General features: G+C 37.1%; 1 protein-coding gene, 1 non-coding gene and 1 pseudogene across 2 annotated transcripts; 2 read left to right on the forward strand and 1 right to left on the reverse strand.

Annotated features, from left to right (window-relative positions):
* Window positions 1–1,854: 1,854 nt before the first annotated feature.
* On the forward strand, window positions 1,855–25,921 carry LOC111215211 (annotated as a pseudogene).
* On the forward strand, window positions 4,032–7,419 carry LOC106443790. Its single transcript, XM_048777931.1, has 9 exons — window positions 4,032–4,671; window positions 5,164–5,437; window positions 5,605–5,719; window positions 5,801–5,925; window positions 6,052–6,133; window positions 6,226–6,337; window positions 6,415–6,578; window positions 6,661–6,781; window positions 6,846–7,419. The coding sequence occupies exons 1-9, from the start codon at window positions 4,483–4,485 to the stop codon at window positions 7,185–7,187; spliced, it is 1,524 nt and encodes a 507-aa protein (XP_048633888.1). The 5' UTR covers window positions 4,032–4,482; the 3' UTR covers window positions 7,188–7,419.
* On the reverse strand, window positions 20,196–20,302 carry LOC125608482. Its single transcript, XR_007339372.1, has one exon. It is a non-coding gene; the product is annotated as a small nucleolar RNA R71 (small nucleolar RNA).
* Window positions 25,922–26,339: the final 418 nt, after the last annotated feature.

A 26,339-nucleotide genomic window follows, 5' to 3' on the forward strand; every position in this document is an offset into this window, starting at 1 on the left:
AAAAATATATACTTCGGTAAGGTTTTTTTCTTCTTTTTTGCTTAAAACATCAGTTAATATATCGAACTTATTTTTGAAGTTTTCATTGTGATGAAACTATGGCTAATCTCTTGATTTATTTGTCTATCCAAGTGCCTGTGTACATGAGATGGCAAACAAGAGGAAGCTGCTGTCAGTTGAAGAAGCTTGTGTCGTAGCAAGGAGATCAATCTACCATGCGACATTCCGTGATGGAGCCAGTGGTGGTGTCGGCGTGTCTCTAGCGGTTATTTGTCTCATATGTGATACCAAACTTTCAAGATACTAAATATTTGGCTCATATAATAATACTCGTCTCTTGTCATAGGATCAGTGTACAACGTGGGTCCTAATGGATGGAAGAAACTGTCAGGCGATGATATTGATGAGACTTGAAAATAAGCTTGAGAACATGGAGATCGTTTTAATGTGTAAGCTTCGGTGATGTTTGTTTTGTTTCTGGTTATTGTTTTTATGTTTTTGTGTAAGCTTGTCTTGTTCTATCTGCTCCATTTCTCAGCTCTGCTCCATTCCTACGATTCTCAATGCTTAGGCTGAGCATCATTGTGTTTAACGGATTCATAGAAGGAGGACTTATGTTGTGTTCTCATCTCTATTGGTCTCTTCTTCTTGTAGGTAATATGCACAGGTGTTGATGAAGATCGGAGTCCCGCGGGCATGTACCACCAAGGCTTGTGCAAGTTGCGGGTCGGGATTGGGCAGCACTTCTAAAGACCGCATCCTGCGCGGACCTGTACCGCTAAGACCCGTATTGACCGTGTACTGCGGTGGGGCGGGACAAGGTGGATCGGTACAACCCAATTGCCAGCACTATACATCGAATAAATTTGCTTGACACACAATTCTGTATGACCTATATATGGAAATTTATATTGAATACTAAACAAACTTTGGCTCCAAGTTACTGCCCAAAAAATCACGGTAACTAAGAAAAGAAATAATTATTAGGTTGCGACAGTTAATGCTATTATACCTTCACCTTAACCTAACTAATTATCTTATATAAATTATTGGATGTACTCCAACGATATCATCATCATTCGATCGATATCATCATCATTCGATGTAATCATATGTCTATCGGCGACAACATTTTGATGTATAATAATTTACATAAGACTATACTACTATAGTTTGATTTGGTAACACAGTATAAATCGAATAGATGCTATTTCTAGAAACAGTGGTGTATAGATATGGTTTCAGTATATAAATCGATCAAACCATATAAACCGAATAAACTGATTAATTAAAATGTAATAGTATAATTTTATGTAAATTACATAATATAATTATACACATGTAGTTTATTTTATTTATTTGATCTTAATATTTAAGATGTTAATTTGAATAATTAAATTTGTTTTAAATTTAGTATATTACTAATCATTTTTCTTTTCTTCTTGTGAATCTATAATAACTATAAATTATTTAACAATTAGTTTTAATAGTTAAATATAATAGAAAAGAATTATATTTAAAATTTAGAGTAGTATTTAATAAAATTAATTTTTAATCATACAAAATTAAATTGAAAAAATATAATAAAGGATAAATATAGTTTAAGTTTTTTTGATATAAACCAAAAATCGATAATAAACAAACCGACCAAACCAAAATAAATATGATTTTAATATGGTATCAAAATTTTATAAACCAATATATCAAAAAACCAAACCATGCGAGACTAAAATTGAATAAACCAAAAACCGACAGTATATAAATTGAACCAAACCAAAACATATATGATTTTAATATGGTATCTAATTTTTATAAACCAAAATATCAAAAAACTGAGCTGAGAGCAGACCAAAGTCTAGATTGAACAACCCTACTTTGAATATATGATTTTTATACATGTCTCACTCCACGCAAAGCGTGGATCTTATCCTAGTCAACAATTATAAGTTAACCAATAATAAACCGAATACATTGGAAAGTTTGGAGCTTTGATAATACCGAACCGTTGGAAGTGTCGTGATCGGCTTGAAGAGGAGTTGGTGGTGAACGGAGAAGTGGCGTATCAACAAAGGGAGAGTGGGGATCTTAACTCAGCCATTGCGGCATCGTAGTTGGCAATGCCGAATGGTTTGTCTGTCAAGATCCGATCTCTTATTTGTATGTGAAGGAGGCGAGAAACCAAATTATAGTTGCTATGAAATTACAATATTACTAGGCGTTTTCTTTCACCATGTACAGAAATAAAAATTTTAAAATTTAAATTATATTTAGAACAAAAATTTGCTAATTTTTAAATTTTATTATTTGTTATAATATTTAATTTTAAATTTAAATTAATGTAAAATTAAGATTAAAAATAATTTTTATTTAAATTTACATTTAATAATATATATGTGCATATTTAAAATTATATTCTTGGAAAAGTTTTTTATCTATTTGTTTTGGTTAAAATATATCAAATCAAATTCTAAAAATCAAGAGAAAATTTTTTCAGGTATAAAATTATCAAAACGTAAACTAAATAATATGTATAAAAATTTTAGATATTAAAAGAAACTAAAGGTATAAGGATTAGAAATTACATTTTTTTTTAAAATTGCATAAAGTTTTGAAGAATTGTGTTTGTAATTAAAATTATATAACTTTAAAAATAAAATAAAATCATATTTTGAAAATTGTGAAATATTATTATATTTATATTTCTTCTTTGAACGGCACCAAAAATGTATTGTCGATGGCTAAGACCATACCACTTCCTGTCGATGGACCAGAGAGCATTGAGTGGGATCCGCAAGGGGGAGGTCCTTATGCTGCTGTTGTGGATGGCCGTATTCTCAAGTGGCGTGGAGATGGTCTCGGTTGGGTTGAGTTCGCATACACTGATAGGACTGTATTATATAAACTACGGAAAACTGAATGTCGTAAAGAATAAAATTTATAAAAGTATACCAAAGATTAAGAAAAATGATAATTCAACTGCAGAGGCGAGATATTATCTCTTTTCTTAACTCAAAATATGTCTCGTAGTGCGACGGTTTGATAACGTAATGAGTCCTAAGATACATCTACAAAAAATCTTCTGATTTGCGTCCCTCTATCAGAAGCCTAACGAAATTAGTTTTGTGTATACTCTCAGACTCAAAAGAAAATCAAATAAAAAGATAAAAGAAATATGGAGGATTGTATGTTTTCTCTGTGTCTTACACTACACAAGTGCTCTCTTATTTATAACATAAAGAGATTAGTACACGTTATGAAATTAATGGAGTCAGCAAACGTATGAATCAATTGTGATAAATGGAATTGATCTCCATGACTCACGTACGTTAACTTTGCAAAGTAACATTATGGTTTTTGACCAAGTCAACAAACTTTAATATACTTGCTTGGGTTTATAATTTTTATATTTAAATAAACATATAAAAATTATTATGAATAAGAATAAATAAGTTAATTGACATAATGTCTCATTAACAAATTTAAATTCAAATTCTAACCCAAATATCCAAAGTGAATCACTTGCTAAATATTTTATATTTATCCAAATTAAAAAGCTTTATAAATTTTGCATATCAATCACTTTGGACCTTCATTTCTCATTCAACACAACTCTGATTTTGACCAACAAATACACTAATGCATAGTGTTCACGGTGACGATTACATCGTGCCTAAATTCCAATCTTTCCGACAGACATCTCCATCAAAAAGCCCATCGAAAAATAGTCCGCACCACTTTGTGAAAAACGAGTTCCAACATACACATCTCCTCACAGGTTCTTACAACGTTTATTAGAGCGTACAACCACATGCATAGTGACCAAATAATTTAAGCAAACAAAACAATTTGTTTAATTATTTATTTTGTTTTCTTTAGATGACTATGAGGATTTTACTGTATTGTTTTGGAGCCTTTTCATATTTTTTCCTTCTGCCCAATAAAATTAGAAAGAAATTTTTTATATATTTATACTATTATTTTGCAAAGTGATTTTCGATTATTAAATTTTATATATAATGAAAACGAATCTAACACTACTAAAAGCAAAATAAGAAGAGCATACAGGCTATCCACGTCGGATTTTTTATTTGGCCAATCAGGTTCTTTTTTTTTTACACGTCAGACTCGGGTTTGCCTTTTGCCCGAAGTCGAGTAAGAGATTTCGTGGGCTTCTGATTTCTCTTTGGGCTTTAAGTTTGATTCGGGCTTCTTTGTGTTTTTTGTGTATCGCGAGGAGAATCATTTAGGTGAGCCGACATCTAAACGAGAAGCTTCTCCTCACCATTACCGCTTCGTGTTCTTCGATCAAAAAGAGAACCGTAGATTCCATCGATTCAATCCTAAGCTATCAATAGTTCCGTTTCGATCAATCAATACCCCTTCATTATGATTTCTTTTCACCTCCCTCTTTTCCTCCTCTTATATAATTGATCTTCCTTCTCCGTAGAATGCAAAACCCTAGAAAAACTCAGATCTCAAGATATGGCGATGAAACGAAATGGAAAGTCTCCTGCGTCTTCCGAGTCTGACGAATCAGTGATGTTCTTCAGAGATGTCTCTCTCGGTCCCCATGAAACCCGGTTGCGATTCCGACTCATCCATTTCTGGGAGGCTCAGAACCCGGTGAAGAAGACCCTTATTGGTCTGGAAATGCTTCTCATCGACGAGCAGGTACGTCAATTCTATAAATAGTTCCTAGACCTTGAGATCGATGTGTGTTAGGGTGCATTAGTTATGTTTGATTAGTTAATTAAATTTTTAACAGTGATTTTGCCGGTTCTTTAAACTTGGAAGGTGAATCTAGGGTTAATTAGTTATGATAAAAAAACTTTAAAATTTGGTTTTGACGTTTTCCTGGTATTTTTTTTGTTTAAATCTTGAGGTTTGTTTCACGTTTTTAGTTTTGTTATTCTTTCCCGACTATATTAATTGTTACTGGACCGTGCGATTCGTGTCTGCGTTCATTAGTAATGTTAGAATGAAGTTAATTTAACTTTGAGCTATGCTTTCACGTTTCTTTAAACGTTAATAAGAATTTGTAGTTTGATTTTGTCATTTGTTTATATGGTTGTTTAGTTAGTTATTAAGGTTTGGGATCGTATTTGTTTAAATCCGAGGTTTGATTCTGATTTTGTGTTTTTCTTATTATTTTTCCGACAATAGGGAACTGTCATTCAAGGATTCATCCCACCAGGTCGTATTAAGAAATACCTGCCTGAGATGAAGCGAGGTTCAGTTTACGAACTCATCAACTTCTACGGATCGAAGAACAAACCGATGTATCGGGTTGCTGATCATATCGCAACCGTGTCCTTCGCATGGAACTCTGAGTTGTCGGTTCTTCACGACATTCCAATCCCTTTTGATGAAGACCGTTTCAGGATGCATTCGTATGAGGATTTTGAGGCCAACTGTGATCTCAAAGGTGACCTCTACGGTAAGAATTCTAATTTTACTATATTTATATTTTGATGTTGTTTTGGCCTATCTTCCTGTTTGATAAAGAATTGTAGAATTTTGTTCAGTTATGTGATTAGTTCAAGTGTTTCTTTTTTTTTAAATGATTAGACATCTGAGTTATGTTCTTGATGATAAATGTTATAGATGTTCTTGGCCACATGAAGCTGGTTGATGGACAGGCTCTTACCGAGCGTCCCACCATTGATGAAGCGAAGCTCGCTACCACTCGGCACATTATGGTTCACGTGCAATCACATGAGTAAGTGTGTTCTTCTTTTTTTGATAAACCATATCTCTTTAGTTCATAAGGTTCTTAAGTCCCTAAGATATTATTTTCCAGAGGACCTGTTATGAAGCTTTACCTCTGGGACCAGGCAGCAACGGACTTCTGCAAGAAGTTTAAGTCCTATGAAAACACTCCCACAGTTCTTTTGGTCACAGCTGTTAACACTAAACGTCTCGGAGGTACTTATTTATCCCTTTGGTTTCGCGTTTGACTGATTAAACATTCTACAAACGTTTTGTTCTTTAAAATCGCCTTCTAACTTTTACACTCTTATCATCTTTAATCCTTCTTCCGTCATTTTACAGGTAACCTGGCACTGAGTTCTATGTCTCCCACACGGGTTTTCATGGACTATGATGTGCAACCAACAATTGATTACTTCGCGTGGTATGTAACACTGTCTATATAAGTTTATGTTGAGCACACATTTATTCAAATTGAAGTTATTGACTGAATTTATGATTTCTATTAATTGTTAGGCTCTCCTCGAACCCAGAGATTGCTAAGCAGGTTAGTGCAGAGGTGGTCACTAAGCGGGAGACGATGACCATATCTGACATCTTCTCCTACATGACTCTGGAATCTGCAAAGGTAAATACAAAGCTAAATGTTACATGCAATTTTTAAACGCTTCTATGTTTATATCAAATGCTTTTGAACTGTTGCAGGATGCCTTTTTTGAGTGCACTGCCACGATTGATGATGTGGTTCATGGATCTGCTTGGTACTATATTGCATGCACTGGGTGTCATAGTAAGGCTACCAAAGGCGCAAATTCATTGATTTGCACGAACCCAAGATGTGTGAAGGATACCACAGCTGGAGTTGCACAGTAAGTTCATTGGCATCGATAATCAATTACACTCTCTCTTATATAGTTTTTGGATTATTGACTTCTAAAACTTACATAACAGGTACCGTGCAAAGATTTCGGTCTATGACAGCAGTGAACAAGGTTTCTTTGTCCTGCTTGGTGATGCTGGTTTTCAGTTGACTGGGAGGCATGCATCTGAGTTGGTCAGCAGCTACTTTGAGGTATATATCTATCAGTTTATACTCTCAAATGATTGAAACTCACATTACTGTTTTTGAATGCAAGGCCAATAAAGACAAAGGTCCTGACCATGAAGTGCCTGTCCCGGAAGCTCTGATCAGCATAGTCGGACAGACCCATAAGTTCTGTGTAAAAGTTACAGACCACAACTTCTCTGGCAACACCCGAGCAATCACTGTGACCAAGATCCTCCCTCCGGAGACATCATCACCCACAAAAGGCTCCGTTGATAACGCTATTGCTGCAACATCCATGGAAGCAGTGCAGACTGGAAGTGAAGTGTGTGGGCCTTCAAAAAGCCGTGGAGATTCTGCAGATGAAGAGAGTAAGAGAACGTTTGACAGTGTTGATCCAGAGAAAGTCAAACGGGCAAGGTGTGAGAAATAATGATTCAGTTCGATAATTCTTAAGTCTTTGCATTGAACTTCAAGTACTATGTTGGTTTTTGCAAGTTTGCTTCAGTTTGGTACTATTTTGGTTTTTAACAACACTTTGCTTTGTTTCTTTTCATTTCAAACTTTGGATTTTAATCGATTAAACTATCCTTCCTATATAGTTTACTCAGATCAATTGTTTTCATGTTTAAATTCCTTTATATACACCAACTGATTTGGCCTCATCAATATCTTGCTAGACTTATTTATTTCCATAATCCATACACAATTTGAACTCCACGTAGCCATCACACACGCATATCACACAGCATGAAGATTTTAGAATATTTTACATTTATGAAATTTCTTAAAATCCCATATTCCTTATGATCCTATATTTATGTTAAAACCAAGCTAAATAGGAAAGTAATAAATTCTCCTTAAGAAAGTTTGCTTCGGACATTATAATCCCATATTACTTATGATCCTTAGGAAGGAAAAAAGACAGAAAATCAAACTCTCCCAATTATTCACTTGCGTTAGAAAGAAGGAGACTCGAGAAAGACAAAGACCTCATCTGTTTCTTCTACACTTCCAAGCAATATTCGTCTGGAACAAGTTGGTGGTGCGGATCTCTGTTTTACCGGTATGGATAGCCTCCCCAATAATCAGCCCATTGAAGTGTCAGGTAAATACCAAATCCCTGCATGATTCTCTTAAACAAAAGAAAATTAGAAGCATCCCGTAGCGTTTATAATTATTTTTTACCAATGAGTATGAATATCCAAACTATATTTAACCACAAGTTGGTTTGGATGGCAGTTCTACTCATTCGGCATAGAAAGTTGCAAAGCAACATTATAATTCAAATTTTTTATATAAGAACTATCCAGAACGTTTTATAAGACTAAATAAATAATACAATGTCATCCTTATAATTTTTTACGTTTTTTACTACGTTGGAATTATTCCTTATGAATAGAAGGGATGATTCTATAGTCAATGATATATAGTGGCTATGTAAATCACGTTTTGTAAAAAACCAGTATATTGTATGCTAAGTTGCTTCGTCTATACAGACAAGCTTTAATTATATATATACTTAAATATCACGAATGTTAATTTCAATTTTTCACGAAAATAGTATATATATTAGTTTCCCAGTCTTCACAGCGATATGTCTCGAGTTTTTTTTTTAGTTTGAGTTTTAAGGACTTGAAAGTTATATATATATATATATATATATATTTAACTTACATCAAAAGTAATATACAAATACTGTGTTTCAGTGCCGTGCGAAGGTTTTTGGAGGCCCGAGGCGAGTTAAATAAATTTTACATGATTTTTTTTTTTGAAAATATTTTTATTTAAATTCGAATTATATAAAGTTTTTTTTTTTGAAAAAACATATATATATATATATATATATAACACTAAAAAGTTTTGATATATTACCTTAACATTTTCTAAATTTTTATAAACTAAAAACCAAACTATAAATTTTTAGCGTTTTGGATTGAAATGTTGGTCGCTGTTAAAAATTTTAATATTAGCATTTAAATTAAATACAATAAACTATATATTCAAAATATTATAAATTTTTAATCAAATTCTATAAATATATAAAATAAATTTAACTCATAATATATACAAAGAAGACAAATATGGATCAAATATTTATAGTTAATTTGAAATAGAATCTTTATATTTTATATAAAATATTGTAAAATTGATCACAAATTAGTTATTTTAAACACAAGTCAAATTTAGAATCAAATAATAATAAAAATCTAACTAAAAAAATACATTAAATATCAAGTAATTTTTTTTTTTTGTAATTAGGGGCCCTAAATATTTTACAAAATTTGGGGGCCGTAGGCGAATGCCTTTTTAAATCCATGTGTGTAATAAATATAGTTAGAAATTCATGTACCTTATTACAATTTTTAAATCGAATGTTTTTTAGTGACATCTTCAATGCAACACATTCCCCAAAGAATCCACGAACTTCAAGAAGGGGTTTCAGTGCGTCCTATCATAGTATGTATAAGAAATGTTTGGGACATCAAAAAACACCAAATAGATAATACTCGAACTTCCATCGGCTTCCTGTGCTACGACCACCACGTAAGCCTTTTCTAAACTTCTATATATATATATATATATATATATGTTTTCCAATCCACCATATTTGATTTAAATAACTCACTGCTTACTTAATTGGATTGGCACACCAAAATTTGATCACACCCAGGGACAACTATTAGAAGGTCGGGTCACCGGAGACATTCAGCCAGATGATCCAAAAAACTTAACCGAAGGAGATACATATGAGTTCTCGAGATTTTCTGTCATACATAATTCCCGACAACGGAAACTCACCCAACTGCCTTACAATATTCAGATCAACCAAAAGACAATAGCATTGAATGTTACACTCGATTGTCCGATATTTCCAGTTCACAGTTTATCTCCTCAGAAATACAGAAATCTATTGCGGTTGGCCATTTTGCCCACACACTTACCAGGTAAATATGTCATCCCAGTATTAATTAAACAAATATGTATATTTATTCTAAAATAAATGTGCAGATGTCGTCGGACAGATAGTCATAATACAAAAAATAAAACCTCACCACCCGGAACTCAATATTGATGCCACGATTGGCCTACGGCTGAACAGGTTAGTTTAACACAATAGTTAACAACAGAATAATTATTATCTTCATACCACATCTCTATCTCAGGTCAACGATCGTCAAACTCATATTGTGCGACAAGCAAGCAGCAGATTTTAGCATCCTATAAAGTAAGAAAGATAGAAAATTTAAAGTTATGATCGTCACAAGCTTAATTCCTAAACTAATCCAAGGTAAATAATTCTATATAACACATCAAAAAATCATACATATATAATTTTTTTATTTAACAGCATAAGAATAATATCCAATATTTTGCAGGCAAACTTATACTCCGTTCAACACCAGCAACAATTTTCTACTTCAACAAATCAATTGATTACATAAAGCATTTCAAAAGGCGAATAAGGGATTACGCAAAAACATGCAGCACGGAGTGACCCTATTTCATGCATCATTCGGATTATTATTCTCTCTCTCACAAATTTGATACCTAGATTTATTTTCATATAAAATTGTTTTATGATTCCTTTCCTTTAAAACCCTACTTCTATATAATACTTAAAAAAGGCGATGTCTAGATGTGATTGAGCAAGAAGAAAGAATAATAGATGATGAAATTTCAAATAGATTTTAAAGACCTTTAATTTATGTAATATTACAAAACTCCAAATTCGTTTATTACAATAAAAATTTTACCAACATATATATTAAAATAATATTCTGAAACGATATTCAACTGTAAGTTTTCAACAATTACACGTTTAAAAAATATTATTAAGTATGCTTCGTTTTTTGAAAATTGGGTGTTTATATATTAAATAGGTTATTGGAATACTTTTTCTTTTGCTGAATTTATTCGAAATAAGACTCCGACCTTTTGAAATAAGAGAATTTATGTTATATACATAAATTCAGGACAAAACTCTAAAATTTATGTTAACGATTATCGAGGATCAGGTGCTAACAACCGTCACACTCCAAGATCATATTGCCCTGATTGCTAATTTATTATAATGTAGAGCACCTACAAAAATTGTACTAATAATCACTATTTTATATGCTATGTATCAAGATTTAACATGATGGAATCTTAATCTAAAAGGCTATGCGAAGATATCAAATATTATTTTAAGACTCCAACTTTATGAAACCCATGTCTAGAAAGGTCACTTTTTCGGGTTATGTAATTAAACGATTTCGCAATTAACTTTAGCTAACGTTATGTCATCCACTGAGCTACTGTTGTTTTAGTTTTATTTGGTGGAGATTGGAGTGGAGGACACAACAACCACCTCAACACTTATTGCGTCCATACAATCAACACCAAAATTTAATATGATATTTTGTTTCAACATTTTCACAAACAAATAACCCGGGCGTAGCCCGGGAACGGACCTAGTTTTATATTAGTAGTATTATATTTCAATGGTATATTAGATGATTGATTATAAATTAATTTAATAAAATTTTCAAAACTAAAAATACATGTTTAAAAAGATAATTCTTATATATTGTGTTGTTATCTAGAAATACTATTTTCTGTTACAAACAAAAATTAAAATTAAAATATCAAATAATTTATAATTAAATATTAATCAAGCAAAAACGTTTGTATAAAGATATTTCTAAAATATTTCTAATATGTGAGTGATTTAAAAAAATTAACACAATAATAAGCATATATATTTTAGTGAAAAAACTTGTTATATATAATGATTTGATGTTTGATAACTTTTTGAAAACATTAATAATACTTTATTATGTTAATTTTTGAATTATTTAAATATAAATTGATAAGTATTCGTAAAAGATCGCATGTGCGGGAAAACAGTATACATATGTTTACAGTTTACACTATGGAAGTTTCTTTAATAATAACAACTAGGTTAAGATCCGCGCATTGCGCAAGATGAACATTATATATATAAATTATTTTATGTATTAAATTTTTTTACATATTATAAAATAATAAATATATATTGAATAATTAAAAGTTTGTAACTATTAGATATATAATTAAATTGGTGTGAACATATAAATCAGTTTTATTAATCCAAAAAATATTTTTTTTTATAATTGATAGGACATGTAATTAAATTTAAATGATACTAACATACATAGTGTATTTTAGTATACTTTTAATATTAATGTCTATTAAATGATGATTTCTACTCATATATTTTTTGATCATTTGTATCTTTTATAGAAAATTTTTTAAATTACTGATAACAAAATTTTTATTGTGGGATTAATAGTTTTAGTAATTTATATTTTTAAAAATAAGTTGTCAATGTTCGTTCAAAACTGTTATCAAAACAATTGTTCAAAGTAAATTTTGAAACTAAAATATTTATGTATTTTATGTGGTCTATAATTTAATTTATCATATATATATATATTAATATAATTAATTAAATTAGAATTTTTAGTTATATAATTTTGTAATCATTTGTATTTTTTCATAACAAAAATTTTAAACTATGGATCACAAAATTTGAATGTGAGGCTTTTAACAGTTTTAGTCATTTATAGGTGTTTTTAAAAATTCAAAATATAACATATACAGAAAAATCTAAATTTTTATTATATGGTTATTGTGGTTATTTAATTTATTTAATAGTTTTAAATTAAACAAATATGATAGAAGATACACTAATTTTTTTTATCAAATCTTTATTATTCAAAATCATTAATTGTCATATATATTTTAGCCACATTAGGCAATTCTGTAAATTTTATTTAAGGAAATAATAAAGTACAATAATAATGAATTTATGTTAGTTTAATAAAAAACTTATTATATAATTAGATGGACCAACATAATTTTCTAATGATTTTAAGAATCATCGTAATGATGACACGTGACTACAAAAAGAAGTTGTAATGCTTCTCAAATAATATATAGGGGATGATGTATTTATCCATGTTGTAAGTAGACGGAACTGTTCACGGCATGAAGTAGTACCTACATGTGGAAGGCCACTAGGACTTAGTAGTCTTAGTTTCGAGAAGAAAACAGGAGACTTGTACATCTGTGATGGTTACCTCGGGGTCATGAAGGTTGGGCCAGAAGGAGGCTTGGCTGAGTTGGTAGTGGACCAGGCTGAAGGTCGCAAAGTAATGTTTGCGAACCCGATGGATATTGACGAAGAGGATGATGTCTTCTACTTCAATGACAGTAGTGACAAGTATCATTCAGGTATGTTTTAGGCTTTACCAAACTTATATATATGCACTTAGGATCAACCAATTTTCGAAATGTTTTACCTAACATATTGTTTTACCTAATGTTTAAGCTTTACTTAACGTTTTAATCTGTTTTTTTTTCTCCAATGAAACACAATCTTTAGTAGTTTTTATTTTTTCTTTTTCAATTTATAAATAAAAAATAAATTGATAGAAGTTGTAGGCTGTTTCCGGTTGCATTTTAACAAAGTTTAATGTATACCTAAATTCTCGAAAAATTAGCGTTTGAACAATCTAAATTTTAAATCTAACTGTAATTTTTGTTGGTCAGGGATGTATTTTACGTGATTGTCAACGGTGAGCGGCCAGGAAGAGTGATCAGATACAATAAGAAGACGAAAGAGGCCAAGGTTGTCATGGACAATCTTAGTCTCATGTGAGTCTGCCACTGGCCTTGTCCATCGATATTGGATTAAAGGTCCTAAAGCCGGGACTCATGATATCTTCGCCAAGGTTCCTGGTTATCCTGACAACATCCGTTTGACACCCACTGGTGATTTTTGGATTGGTATACACTGTAAGAAAAACTTACTAGGACGATTGGTTGTGAATAATCAGTGGTTAGGGAAGTTGGTCGAAAAGACGGTGAAGTTAGAGTTATTGATTGGGTTAGTGAACGGGTTTAAGCTGCATGGGGTCGCCGTGAAAATATCCGGGGAGACGGGGGAGATAGTTGAGATACTTGAGGACAAAGAAGGGAAAACGATGCAGTATGTGAGTGAGGCTTATGAGAGAGATGATGGTAAGTATTGGCGTGGATATGCTATATTAGAGATAATGATCGAGAGTTTGTGATAAGTATTAGAAATATAGATAAACACTCCTATTGTTAAGGAAGTGATCGTTGATGATAAGGCCAAAGAGCCGACTCTCTTATTGTATAAGTAGGTTGGCATTGCCGTTCTAATAACACAAGTACTTTCGATATCTAAATCTACATGGTATCAGAGCAGAGATCCTTAAAACTCTGACTCAAAATAAATTTCTCGTGTGTTCCGTGCGAAACATGTTATGGCAGATTTGCAAGTTGTGAAGAAGGATGAACGTGTCTCACCTTATACGTTGTACGGCTCCGATAATCCTGGCACCGCGATTACTTCCGTTCTGTTGAATGGAGAAAATTACAATGAATGGTCTTCAGAGATGTTGAACGCTCTCCAGGCCAAAAGAAAATTAGGTTTCATCACCGGAACCTTGGAGAAACCAGACGCAGGAAGCGTCGACTTGGAGAACTGGTTGACAGTTAACTCTATGATTGTGGGGTGGATCCGTACCTCTATAGAGTCAAAGGTGCGATCGACTGTTACTTACATCACCGACGCACATCAGCTTTGGGAAGATCTCAAGCAACGTTTCTCCGTTGGGAACACAGTGCGTGTTCATCAGTTAAAGGCAAAACTCGCCTCGTGTCGGCAAGAAGGACAGTCTGTGCTAGACTACTTTGGCAAATTGTCTGCACTTTGGGAGGAATTGCAGGTCTATCAACCAGTTCACGTGTGCTCCTGTGGAGCGGCTACAGCGATGGCCAAAGAAAGAGATCAGGAAAGGATTCATCAGTTCGTGATGGGGCTAGATGACTCACGTTTTGGTAGCATGTGCACAAACATAATTGGTCTTGATCCTCTTCCATCTCTTGGTGAGATTTACAACAAGATTATCCGAGAAGAACAGAGACTTGCAGCAACACGAGTTCGTGATCAGCAGCAAGAAGCGGTTGGTTTTGTGACTCGACAAAACAGCTCAACAACTTCAAATGATGCGTCAAGCAAACCAGAAAATACCATTCTGAGATCTCGGATGTTGTGTTCTCATTGCGGCAGAACAGGACACGAGAAACGGGATTGTTGGCAGTTAGTGGGGTACCCGGAATGGTACACTGAGCGCAATGCTGGACGAGGACAGAGTAGTGGATCCAGAGGCAGAGGAGGCCGAGGCTCTGGCGGTCGTGGTCGTGGACAAGTAAGCAACGCTCACGCAACCAGCTCCAACACCTCTTCATTTGCGGAATTCACACCTGATCAGCTTAGAGCACTCAGTCAGATCCTTCAGACAAAAGCGAATGCTGCAAGTGCTCCTGCTCCTGCGACTGATAAGCTCTGTGGTAAGAAACATTTTGGTGAAGTAATTCTCGACACAGGTGCGTCGCACCACATGACTGGAGATCAGTCACTTTTGACTGAAGACGAGATCATACCACCCTGTTCTGTAGCGTTTGCAGATAGCAACAGAACACTTGCTGTTCGGATGGGTTCTTTACGATTATCTGAGAAGCTTGTTTTACATCAAGTCTTATACGTACCTGACTTGAAATGCACTCTTATCTCAGTTGCAAAGCTTCTGAAGCAAACAAATTGCTTGGCATTGTTTACTGACTCTATTTGTGTAATACATGACCGTTTTTCGAGGACTTTGATTGGAACCGGTAAGGAGCGTGACGGTGTGTATTACTTGACGGAGGTTGTTTCAGCAAAGAGTCATCGAGCTTCTCTCAGTTCAGATCAAGTTCTGTGGCATCGGCGATTGGGACATCCTTCTTTTACTGTGCTTTCGGATTTGGTTTTTATTTCTTCTAAATCAGCTGGCTCTAGTCATTGTGACACTTGTTTTAGAGCCAAGCAAACTCGTGAGATTTTATATGACAGTATGAATAAAACAACAGATTGTTTTTCTCTCATTCATCTTGACGTCTGGGGTCCGTATAGAATCCCTTCATCATGCGGTGCTGTTTATTTTTTGACAATTGTGGACGATTTCTCACGAGCAGTCTGGACGTTCCTTCTTTTAGAAAAATCAGAAGTCCAAACCACTCTTAAAAGGTTCATACAATACGCAGATAAACAGTTTAATAAGCCAGTTCGTATGGTCTGCAGTGATAATGGGACTGAGTTCATGGTTGTTTCTTCTTACTTCAAAGATAACGGCATAGTTCATCAGACTTCTTGCGTTGGAACACCACAGCAAAATGGACGCGTCGAAAGAAAACATAGACACATCCTCAATGTTGCTCGGTCTCTTATGTTCCAAGCAAGTCTTCCCATTAAGTTCTGGGGAGAGGCGGTGCTAACAGCGGCTCATGTGATCAATCGAACACCCACTGCTATTCACCATGGGCGTTCTCCGTATGAAGTACTTCATGGTGTGAAACCAGACTATAACACCTTGCGAGTGTTTGGCTCTGCTTGTTACACGCATAGGATGGCTCGAGACAAAGATAAATTTGGTCAACGTAGTCGCCTCTGTGTGTTTGTGGGATATCAGTTTGGAAAGAAAGGTTGGAAGGTTTATGATATCGATCGTGATGAGTTCATTATTTCTCGAGACGTCATCTTTCGAGAGGACATTTTTCCTTACGCTGAGCCTAAGATGACTCCATCTCTACGACCAAATCCAGTTCCCACTGATGATGATTGGGTGCTGGTGCCGTCTGACGACAGGGGGAGTAACGGTGTTATCTCTCCAGTCACTCCGCCAGATGCAACTGTGTCTCCTACTGTCCCTGCAACAGAATCGACTGAGTCTGCACAAGTAACACCCTCTGAAACAGTGCAGTCTAATGATACAAGTGAACCTCCTACGACTACCATTCCACCATCAGTACCAGTTCAGTCAGAACAACCTCCTGCTACGACTACTTTACCAGCAGAACAAGTCGCACCAGAACCTCTTGGAAGAGGCTTGCGTGAAAAGACTAAGACTGTTGCTTTACAAGATTATCATCTCTACAAAGTCACCGTCGCACCAGATGGTAATACACACTTCACGCCTCTGCCGACTACAACTTCCTCTGACGGTTCAGGTACTTCTCTTTACCCCTTGTCGGATTACATTACTGATGATCAATTCTCTCCTGGACATCGTGCTTTCTTGGTCTCTATTACCAGTGAAACAGAGCCGAAAAATTTTAAAGAAGCAATGCAGTTGAAAGTTTGGAGAGACTCTGTGGGCAAAGAGATTGTTGCGTTGGAAGATAATCATACTTGGGATATTACTGACTTGCCACCTGGAAAAGAAGCCATCGGATGTCTTTGGGTGTTTAAAATCAAGTTTAATGCAGACGGGACGATCGAACGACATAAATCACGTCTTGTGGTCAATGGTAAGAGTCAAGTGGAAGGAGAAGATTACAAGGAAACTTTTGCTCCGGTAGTCAAAATGACTACGGTTCGATCCTTGTTGCGTTTGGTAGCAGCTAAACAGTGGGAGGTGTATCAAATGGACGTTAGTAACGCTTTTCTCCATGGTGATCTCGATGAGGAAGTTTACATGAAGTTACCACCAGGTTTTCGACACACTCATCCCAACAAAGTTTGTAAGCTTCGCAAGTCACTCTATGGATTGAAACAGGCTCCAAGATGTTGGTTCAAGAAGCTTTCAGATGCCTTACTTAAGTTCGGTTTTGTTCAGTCTCGGGAGGATCATTCCTTGTTCTCACTTTCCCGCAAAGGCATCGAGCTTCGAGTTCTTGTGTACGTTGATGACTTGGTGATTTGTGGAAACGATGCTCATATGCTTCAGCGTTTTAAGGAGTATTTATGCAGGTGCTTTGCGATGAAAGTCTTGGGAAAACTTAAATATTTCCTTGGCATTGAAATAAGCCGAGGGCCAGAGGGGATTTTTATTTTGCAAAGAAAGTACAGTCTTGATATCGTTACTGATACGGGCAACCTTGGCTCCAAACCTGCATTAACGCCTCTGGAGCAGAATCATAAGTTGGCTGAGTCAAAAGGACCACTACTGGCCGATCCAAAGAAGTATCGTAGGCTCATGGGACGGCTCATTTATCTTCTCAACACACGTCCTGATCTCTGTTATTCCATTAACATTCTCTCTCAGTTTATGAAAGCTCCACGGGAAGAACACTGGCAGGCAGCTCTTCGTGTAGTTCGTTACTTGAAAGGGACACCTGGTCAAGGGATTATCCTTAAAGCTGACTGATATCTTGCATATTTGCATTGTTTTATCCATTCATCCATTAGCATTTTCATCATATAGATTAGGATTTAGCCATGTCTAGGTTGCATTTTGCATTCATTGTCCTCATTAGGTGTTGGAGTGCCACATGGAGTTCTTGGGGACATTTGGATGCATTTGGAGCTTAAAGGACGTGAAACAGGTGATCATTGGACGAGCAGAGCATGGGAGCGAGGTTCCGCAGCGACGTCATGAGGTCGCTCCAAAGCACCTCTCAGAGCGACCTAGCTAGAGCGACCCCGTGAAGTCGCTCGCCATATTCATCCCGTAGGAAGCTAGAGCGACTTGCCCAGAGCGACGCACCGAGGTCGCTCGCATCTCACACCCTTCTCGGAGCGACCTCCCAAAGCGACACCCCGAGGTCGCTCGCGTCTCTATGGCGAGACGACACGAAGCGAAGCCTGGAGCGACCTCTCAGAGCGACCTACCAAGGTCGCTCCCGATCCAGAGCGACCCGTTGGAGCGACACACCAAAGTCGCTCGCGACCTCTCGCCCGGACACACCAAAAATCGGCCCTGGAGCGACTTCCCGGAGCGACACCTGCAAGTCGCTCCGCGTTATTTTGCTGCCGAAAATCATGATTTCTTAAGGACCTTTTTGCAATTTATTTTGGACGTTTTGCACTTGGAAAAACCTATGTTTTAAACATCTTTTGTAGCCACCAGTGGCAGATTATCTTTTATCTTTGATCTATTGAGAAAGACACAAGAACTCTCTTGAGAAGTTCATCTCTTGGGTTTTGATTTGTTATGTTCTTGTGTTCTTGTTGATTTCTTATCTATTTCTCTACATGGTTAATCTGAAATCCAATATGGGTTTAAGAGGAATCATGGAGATTAGTGAGTAATCACCTTTGGAATTCATGGGTTAGGGAGATTAAGGGTGATTAGGTTAGAGTTAGGATGTTTTAGTGTAGATCATTCATATTTCCTTGCTAGTAGAGTAATCATAATGCATCTTCTGAGTTGGCCACTCAGTTGTTGATCCTTAGGCATTTCTCACCCGAAAGGTGTTCGATGAAATGCCCGAGACAACTCTCCTAGGCTTTTAGTATACTTTGCCAAAGACATTTGTTGTTAAAGGTACTAAGATAGCTAATAGACTTGTTAGTAATGATTGCTTTCATATTATTCAACCAAAGACATTTGATGTTTGAGATATGTTAGCAAATGAGCATTCATCTAGACATAGAGCTTGCTTAGAATTGTGTCTAGGCTTAAGGTTGATAGTTTGATTGATCATTTGCCATCCTTAGTTCGATACTTGATCACCCAAGGTCTAATCCCTATACCCATGAGTTCTCTTTTCCTTTAGTCAAGAAAGTATCATTCTGTTATTGCTTTCTAGTTTTAGTCATAGTTTAAAACCCATCTAAATCATTGTTTGCACTTAGATTAAGTGAGTACTTGCATTCTCAGTGCTTTGATATCCCTCAGAACTGGTTCGACAATCATTTATACTACAACATTTGTCTTAGGAGCCTTGAAAACTCCTAACATCAAATTGGCGCCGTTGCCAAATTCTGAGTAGATTTGAACATTGAGATTTAGTCACTTGCTTGAGACTAAGTCATTTTTATTTTCTTTTGTTACTGATTCTCTTTCTTCACCTCCCTTTAATCTACAGGTGTATGAACTTGAGGAGCAGGGGTCCATCAAACCTAGTTCCAATAGCTGCAGACATCAGAGCTTTAGAGAGAGAGTGTGCTAGAAATAGAAGAGAAGAAGAGCAACAGGCTCACTTGCAGAGATTGAGTACTGATATGGGAGACATACCTCAAAACCAACAGCGAGCAGCTCGACCCATTGGCACTTACGACCGCCCCAACATTCATGGTCATAGATTGGGAATCCGAGCACCCGCTGTGGCAGCCAACAACTTTGAGATCAAATCAGGACTCCTCAACGTGATCGAGAACAACAAGTATCATGGCTTGGCTCTAGAGGATCCATTTGATCACTTGGACAGGTTCGACAGCTACTGTGGGTTGTCAAAAACCAATGGTGTGTCCGAAGATGCCTTAAAGCTCAAGCTATTCCCTTTCTCTTTGGGGGATAAGGCACGTCAGTGGGAGAAGTCTCTACCCAGTGACTCCATCACTACTTGGGATGACTGCAAGAAAGCATTCTTGGAGAAGTTCTTCTCTACTTCAAGAACTGCTAAGCTGAGAAACGAGATTTCCAGCTTTCAACAGAAGAACTTGGAAGGCTTCAGTGAAGCCTGGGAGAGATTCAAGGGCTACCAAGCTCAATGCCCACACCATGGCTTTTCTAAGGAGAGCTTGCTAAGCACATTCTACCGTGGTGCTCTTCCTAAGTACAGAGCCAGACTGGATACAGCTAGCAATGGGTTCTTCTTGGGGAGAACTGAGGAGGATGCAGAAGAACTGGTTGACAACATGGTAAAGAGTGATGCAGTCTACAGTGGAGACCACGACAGAAGCAGTAGAACTGAGGATAAGCAAACGAGGAAGGAGTTGAAAGCTCTACAGGATAAGATAGACATCCTCCTTGCTGATAAAGCTACCCAAGAGCAGCTGCACTTTGTCGGCAACCCAAGCCAAGAGACACCAGCTATTGTCCATGAAGTTGAGGGTTTGGAAGGTCAGGAAGAGCTGTGTTTCATCAACAACAATGGTAGCTGGTACAAGAAAGAACCCAACTTTCAGTACAACAACTACCAACAGAAGTCCTATTCCAACAACCAGCAGAGTGGCTATCCGCCAAGAAACAACCAGCAAGGCAGCTATCAGCCTCAGCAAAACCCCTCGTCTGGTTCCTCTGCTCCTCAAGAGAGCAGCACTGATACCTTACTGAAGCAAATCTTGGAGTCTCAGACTAGAAGTGAGAAGCAAGTTGGTTATGAGTTGAAGAACCTTCATTCCAAGATTGATGGGAGCTACAATGAGCTCAACAACAAATTCTCACACCTTGCTTCTACAGTCAGGAATTTAGAGAATCAATTTGCTTCCATGAACACTCACCAGAATCGCCAGCAAGGATCTCTACCTGGAAAGTCTGACCAAAATCCCAAGGAGGCCAAAGCTATCACCCTTAGGAGCGGTAAGCAGTTACCTCCTAGAACCCTCACCAAGGATGCTGAGAAATTAGGTGAGGGGGTTGCCATCAACATAGATGATGAAGTGGTGATTGTTGATGAGAAGATCAATGACGAGATCTTGGAGAAGATAGTGGAAGCCAAAGGTAAAGGAAAGGTTGGAGAGGAGAAGAAGACAGTAAAGGATGGTGAAGTTGTTACTCCAGCAAGTGAAAGTTCTTTTGTTCCTCCTCCCTATGAACCCAAACTTCCATTCCCTGGTAGATTCAAGAAGCAGCTGCTAGAGAAATACAAAGCTCTGTTTGAGAAGCAAATGAGTGAAGCTCAGGTTGCAATGCCCATCATCGATGCTTTCATGTTGATTCCTCAATACAACAATTTCCTGAAAGATGTTGTAGCTGCAAAGAAGAAGGAGATGGAAAGCATGATGAATCTTACCCATGAGTGCAATGCCATCATCCAGAGGCTTGATGTTCCAGAGAAATTAGAGGATCCAGGAAGCTTCACACTACCTTGTGCTCTTGGACCTATGGTATTTGAGAAAAGTCTCTGCGATTTGGGAGCTAGTGTCAGCTTGATGCCTTTGTCTGTTGCAAAGAAGCTTGGATTCACTCAGTACAAGAAGTGTAGACTCTCTCTGGTGTTAGCTGATCGTTCAGTGAAGTACCCTGTGGGCATCTTAGAGGACCTCCCTGTGAAGATTGGAAGGTATGAGATACCTACAGATTTTGTGGTGCTTGAGATGGGTGAGGAGGCTCAAGATCCATTGATTCTAGGAAGGCCATTCTTAGCTACAGCAGGAGCTATTGTTAATGTGAAGGAAGGCACGATTGATCTCCATTTGGGTAAAGAGAACATCCTCCACTTTGACATCAAGAGGAAAATGAGGAAACCAACTGTGTTCGGGCAAGCCTTCTACATTGAAGAGATGGACACCCCTGCTGATGAGCACCTTGAAGAGTTACCACCTGAGGACGACGAGGAGGGAGCATCTCCCTCTACTCATTCCCTATAGAAGGTAACCCACCACACTCCCTTGTATATACCATTTCATTTTTGCATATTAGTCTTCTTTTCGGTATCTCTCTCTCTACTTGACGACACAGAGACTGTGTCACTCAAGTTTGGGGGAGGTACCAAGTATTTGATCATGTTTGCTTTGATGTTGTTTCATTGAGTCATGCATGGCATACCTATTTGCATAGATAAAAAAAAAATCAATCATTTAGTTTGCATCATTTGCATTTTTAGGAGAGTCTAGAGCATATAGGTTGCATTCACTTGCATTGGGAGCAATGATTTGAATGCCTTGTAAAGAACACTACGTTGCACTTGACTAGCTTTTGCACCTCTCAAAAAGACTTGTATGTTTCGAGCCTTGAAAACTCTTCCTGAAACTTGTTGATTGCTGAAACTCAGTCTTTGAAGCCAACTACAACCTTATTAGAAATGAATGAACTTAATGCTTCTTGCTTAGGGTCCCTTGTGTACTGAGTCATGGCTATACACACTGGAGTTGTCACATCTTTTATGCCAATCTTTTTGACAAACTCTAGTGGTAGACCACTCCCAAAACCTTTCCTTCCTTTTAAGCTTTCATTGTTTGATGAGTGAGGCCTTCTTCGGAAAGTCTTACATGCGCATAATGTTGAGAGTATCGGGAACGACAATGCTTGATCTTCATTTTTGCTAGATTGGACACTCTTTTGTCTAGCTATAGGTGGGAGGGTGAGTGTTGTGATCATGATTTGGGAGAAATGAAAAATAAAAAGGATAGACTCTTTGTGCTTAAGTGAATCGATTTTCTGGGATAAGTAGAGAACCTCTAGCTCTAGTTTTGAAAAGTCTTGGCCCCCAACCTAAAAAAAAAAAAAAATATATATAAAAAAAAAGAAATCGAAAAAAAAAAAAAAAAAAAAAGAAAAGAAAAAGGGGGGCTAGCAAAGTTGTTAGGAGCTAAGAAATGTTTTGAGGTTGTGAAAAATCCCTTGTAGATTTCAAAGAGAAGGAGTTAAAGTTCTTAGGATCTTTTGGTGAGAGATGTGAGTAGGGTTTGACATTGGGAAATGATTGTGTGATTTGTATGTTTGGGAAAAGGGTAGAACAATGGAGATTGAGCATTGTATGCATGAGTTGGTCCCTTTCTTAGATATATTATGTGCAATGTCAAGGCTACTTGTTTTGAGAGTAAACCACCTTAAAGATCATATGTTTTGAACCTCTTGAATCACTTGAATAAAAGCCTTCCCTTACCAACCAAATGACTTGGACCAACTGACCATTTGCAAGAATTCACCTGATGTTTTGTGCTTAATGAATGTGAGAGTTGGTTGATTTGAATGTGTGGATGCTTGATGATGAGTGTAAGAACAAAAAGAGTTAAGATAGGCCTAGAGAAGCTAGAGTGTAATAAGAGAGTGTGCTAGTTGTGTTTCTTTTGGCTATGTGCTCCCACCTTCAACCTCTCTCCCTATGAGTTCTAGAAAGTTCACTTGTGGACAAGTAAAAGAACAAGTTTGGGGGAGTTGATATCTTGCATATTTGCATTGTTTTATCCATTCATCCATTAGCATTTTCATCATATAGATTAGGATTTAGCCATGTCTAGGTTGCATTTTGCATTCATTGTCCTCATTAGGTGTTGGAGTGCCACATGGAGTTCTTGGGGACATTTGGATGCATTTGGAGCTTAAAGGACGTGAAACAGGTGATCATTGGACGAGCAGAGCATGGGAGCGAGGTTCCGCAGCGACGTCATGAGGTCGCTCCAAAGCACCTCTCAGAGCGACCTAGCTAGAGCGACCCCGTGAAGTCGCTCGCCATATTCATCCCGTAGGAAGCTAGAGCGACTTGCCCAGAGCGACGCACCGAGGTCGCTCGCATCTCACACCCTTCTCGGAGCGACCTCCCAAAGCGACACCCCGAGGTCGCTCGCGTCTCTATGGCGAGACGACACGAAGCGAAGCCTGGAGCGACCTCTCAGAGCGACCTACCAAGGTCGCTCCCGATCCAGAGCGACCCGTTGGAGCGACACACCAAAGTCGCTCGCGACCTCTCGCCCGGACACACCAAAAATCGGCCCTGGAGCGACTTCCCGGAGCGACACCTGCAAGTCGCTCCGCGTTATTTTGCTGCCGAAAATCATGATTTCTTAAGGACCTTTTTGCAATTTATTTTGGACGTTTTGCACTTGGAAAAACCTATGTTTTAAACATCTTTTGTAGCCACCAGTGGCAGATTATCTTTTATCTTTGATCTATTGAGAAAGACACAAGAACCCTCTTGAGAAGTTCATCTCTTGGGTTTTGATTTGTTATGTTCTTGTGTTCTTGTTGATTTCTTATCTATTTCTCTACATGGTTAATCTGAAATCCAATATGGGTTTAAGAGGAATCATGGAGATTAGTGAGTAATCACCTTTGGAATTCATGGGTTAGGGAGATTAAGGGTGATTAAGTTAGAGTTAGGATGTTTTAGTGTAGATCATTCATATTTCCTTGCTAGTAGAGTAATCATAATGCATCTTCTGAGTTGGCCACTCAGTTGTTGATCCTTAGGCATTTCTCACCCGAAAGGTGTTCGATGAAATGCCCGAGACAACTCTCCTAGGCTTTTAGTATACTTTGCCAAAGACATTTGTTGTTAAAGGTACTAAGATAGCTAATAGACTTGTTAGTAATGATTGCTTCCATATTATTCAACCAAAGACATTTGATGTTTGAGATATGTTAGCAAATGAGCATTCATCTAGACATAGAGCTTGCTTAGAATTGTGTCTAGGCTTAAGGTTGATTGTTTGATTGATCATTTGCCATCCTTAGTTCGATACTTGATCACCCAAGGTCTAATCCCTATACCCATGAGTTCTCTTTTCCTTTAGTCAAGAAAGTATCATTCTGTTATTGCTTTCTAGTTTTAGTCATAGTTTAAAACCCATCTAAATCATTGTTTGCACTTAGATTAAGTGAGTACTTGCATTCTCAGTGCTTTGATATCCCTCAGAACTGGTTCGACAATCATTTATACTACAACATTTGTCTTAGGAGCCTTGAAAACTCCTAACATCACTGACCCTGACATACCTTTGACAATTTATTGTGATGCAGATTGGGGGGCTTGTCCCTTGTCTCGACGTTCTCTCAGTGCCTTTGTTGTCATGCTTGGTGGCTCTCCTATTTCCTGGAAAACAAAGAAGCAGAAGACGGTTTCCCATTCATCTGCAGAGGCGGAATATAGATCAATGGCTGCAGCACTCCGTGAGATCAAATGGGTCCAGCGTCTCCTTAAAGATCTTGGCGCAGAACAGACAGAACCAACACGTTTTTTTCTGTGATAGTAAGGCAGCCATACATATTGCGTCGAATCCTGTTTTCCATGAACGCACAAAGCACATAGAGTCCGATTGTCATTCAGTACGTGATGCGGTTAAGGATGGCACTATTGTTACTCAGCACATCCGAACAGAGTCTCAGATTGCTGACATTCTTACTAAGGCGCTAGGACGAGCTACATTTCAAAATTTAGTGTCCAAGTTGGGCATCGTGAATCCTCACTCTCCAACTTGAGGGGAAGTATTGGCGTGGATATGCTATATTAGAGATAATGATCGAGAGTTTGTGATAAGTATTAGAAATATAGATAAACACTCCTATTGTTAAGGAAGTGATCGTTGATGATAAGGCCAAAGAGCCGACTCTCTTATTGTATAAGTAGGTTGGCATTACCGTTCTAATAACACAAGTACTTTCGGTATCTAAATCTACAGTAAGATATGGTTTGGGTCCGTTTTCACGCCTGCCGTATGGGTTCTTGATCGCAAGTGAGTGATTCCGTTTGTTAAATGTATGGAGTCATGTTTTGTAAGTTAAGTGTCTTTTGTTTGTTGCTTGTATTTAAAAATAGACATGCTTGTATGGTAGATGCATCCACTGTACCATGTACAGTTGCAATAATTAAATACTTCTGCAGGTATAACTTTTATGCATGTTTCTTACTTTCCTATGCTCAAATATAGTTGCTCCTCTTCTTCCTTATCGTACCTCTCTTGTCTCTCCTTCCTCTTGTTTTACTTTGTTCCCATACGGCCTCACCCTCGCAGAGAATAAGATGGTAACACAAATGTACTACGTCGATATGAATACATACAGAAAAGTAATCACATTGCATAAAGAAAGTAAATTACATTCATGTATAGCATTAGTTTGAAGCTAAACCTGAGAAGACGAAACTTTTGATGAAGAACAGCTAC

The sequence above is a fragment of the Brassica napus genome, chromosome A4, assembly GCF_020379485.1.
Source record: "Brassica napus cultivar Da-Ae chromosome A4, Da-Ae, whole genome shotgun sequence".
In the NCBI taxonomy this organism is placed as follows: Eukaryota; Viridiplantae; Streptophyta; class Magnoliopsida; order Brassicales; family Brassicaceae; genus Brassica; species Brassica napus.

What these genes read in the sequence shown, in the direction of transcription:
- LOC106443790 (XM_048777931.1), top strand. Translation starts at nt 4,483, where the DNA reads ATGGCGATGAAACGAAATGGAAAGTCTCCTGCGTCTTCCGAGTCTGAC. An exon ending in TGCTTCTCATCGACGAGCAG is followed by an intron (nt 4,672 to 5,163) that starts GTACGTCAATTC and finishes TTCCGACAATAG; the next exon opens with GGAACTGTCATTCAAGGATT. An exon ending in TAACACTAAACGTCTCGGAG is followed by an intron (nt 5,926 to 6,051) that starts GTACTTATTTAT and finishes GTCATTTTACAG; the next exon opens with GTAACCTGGCACTGAGTTCT.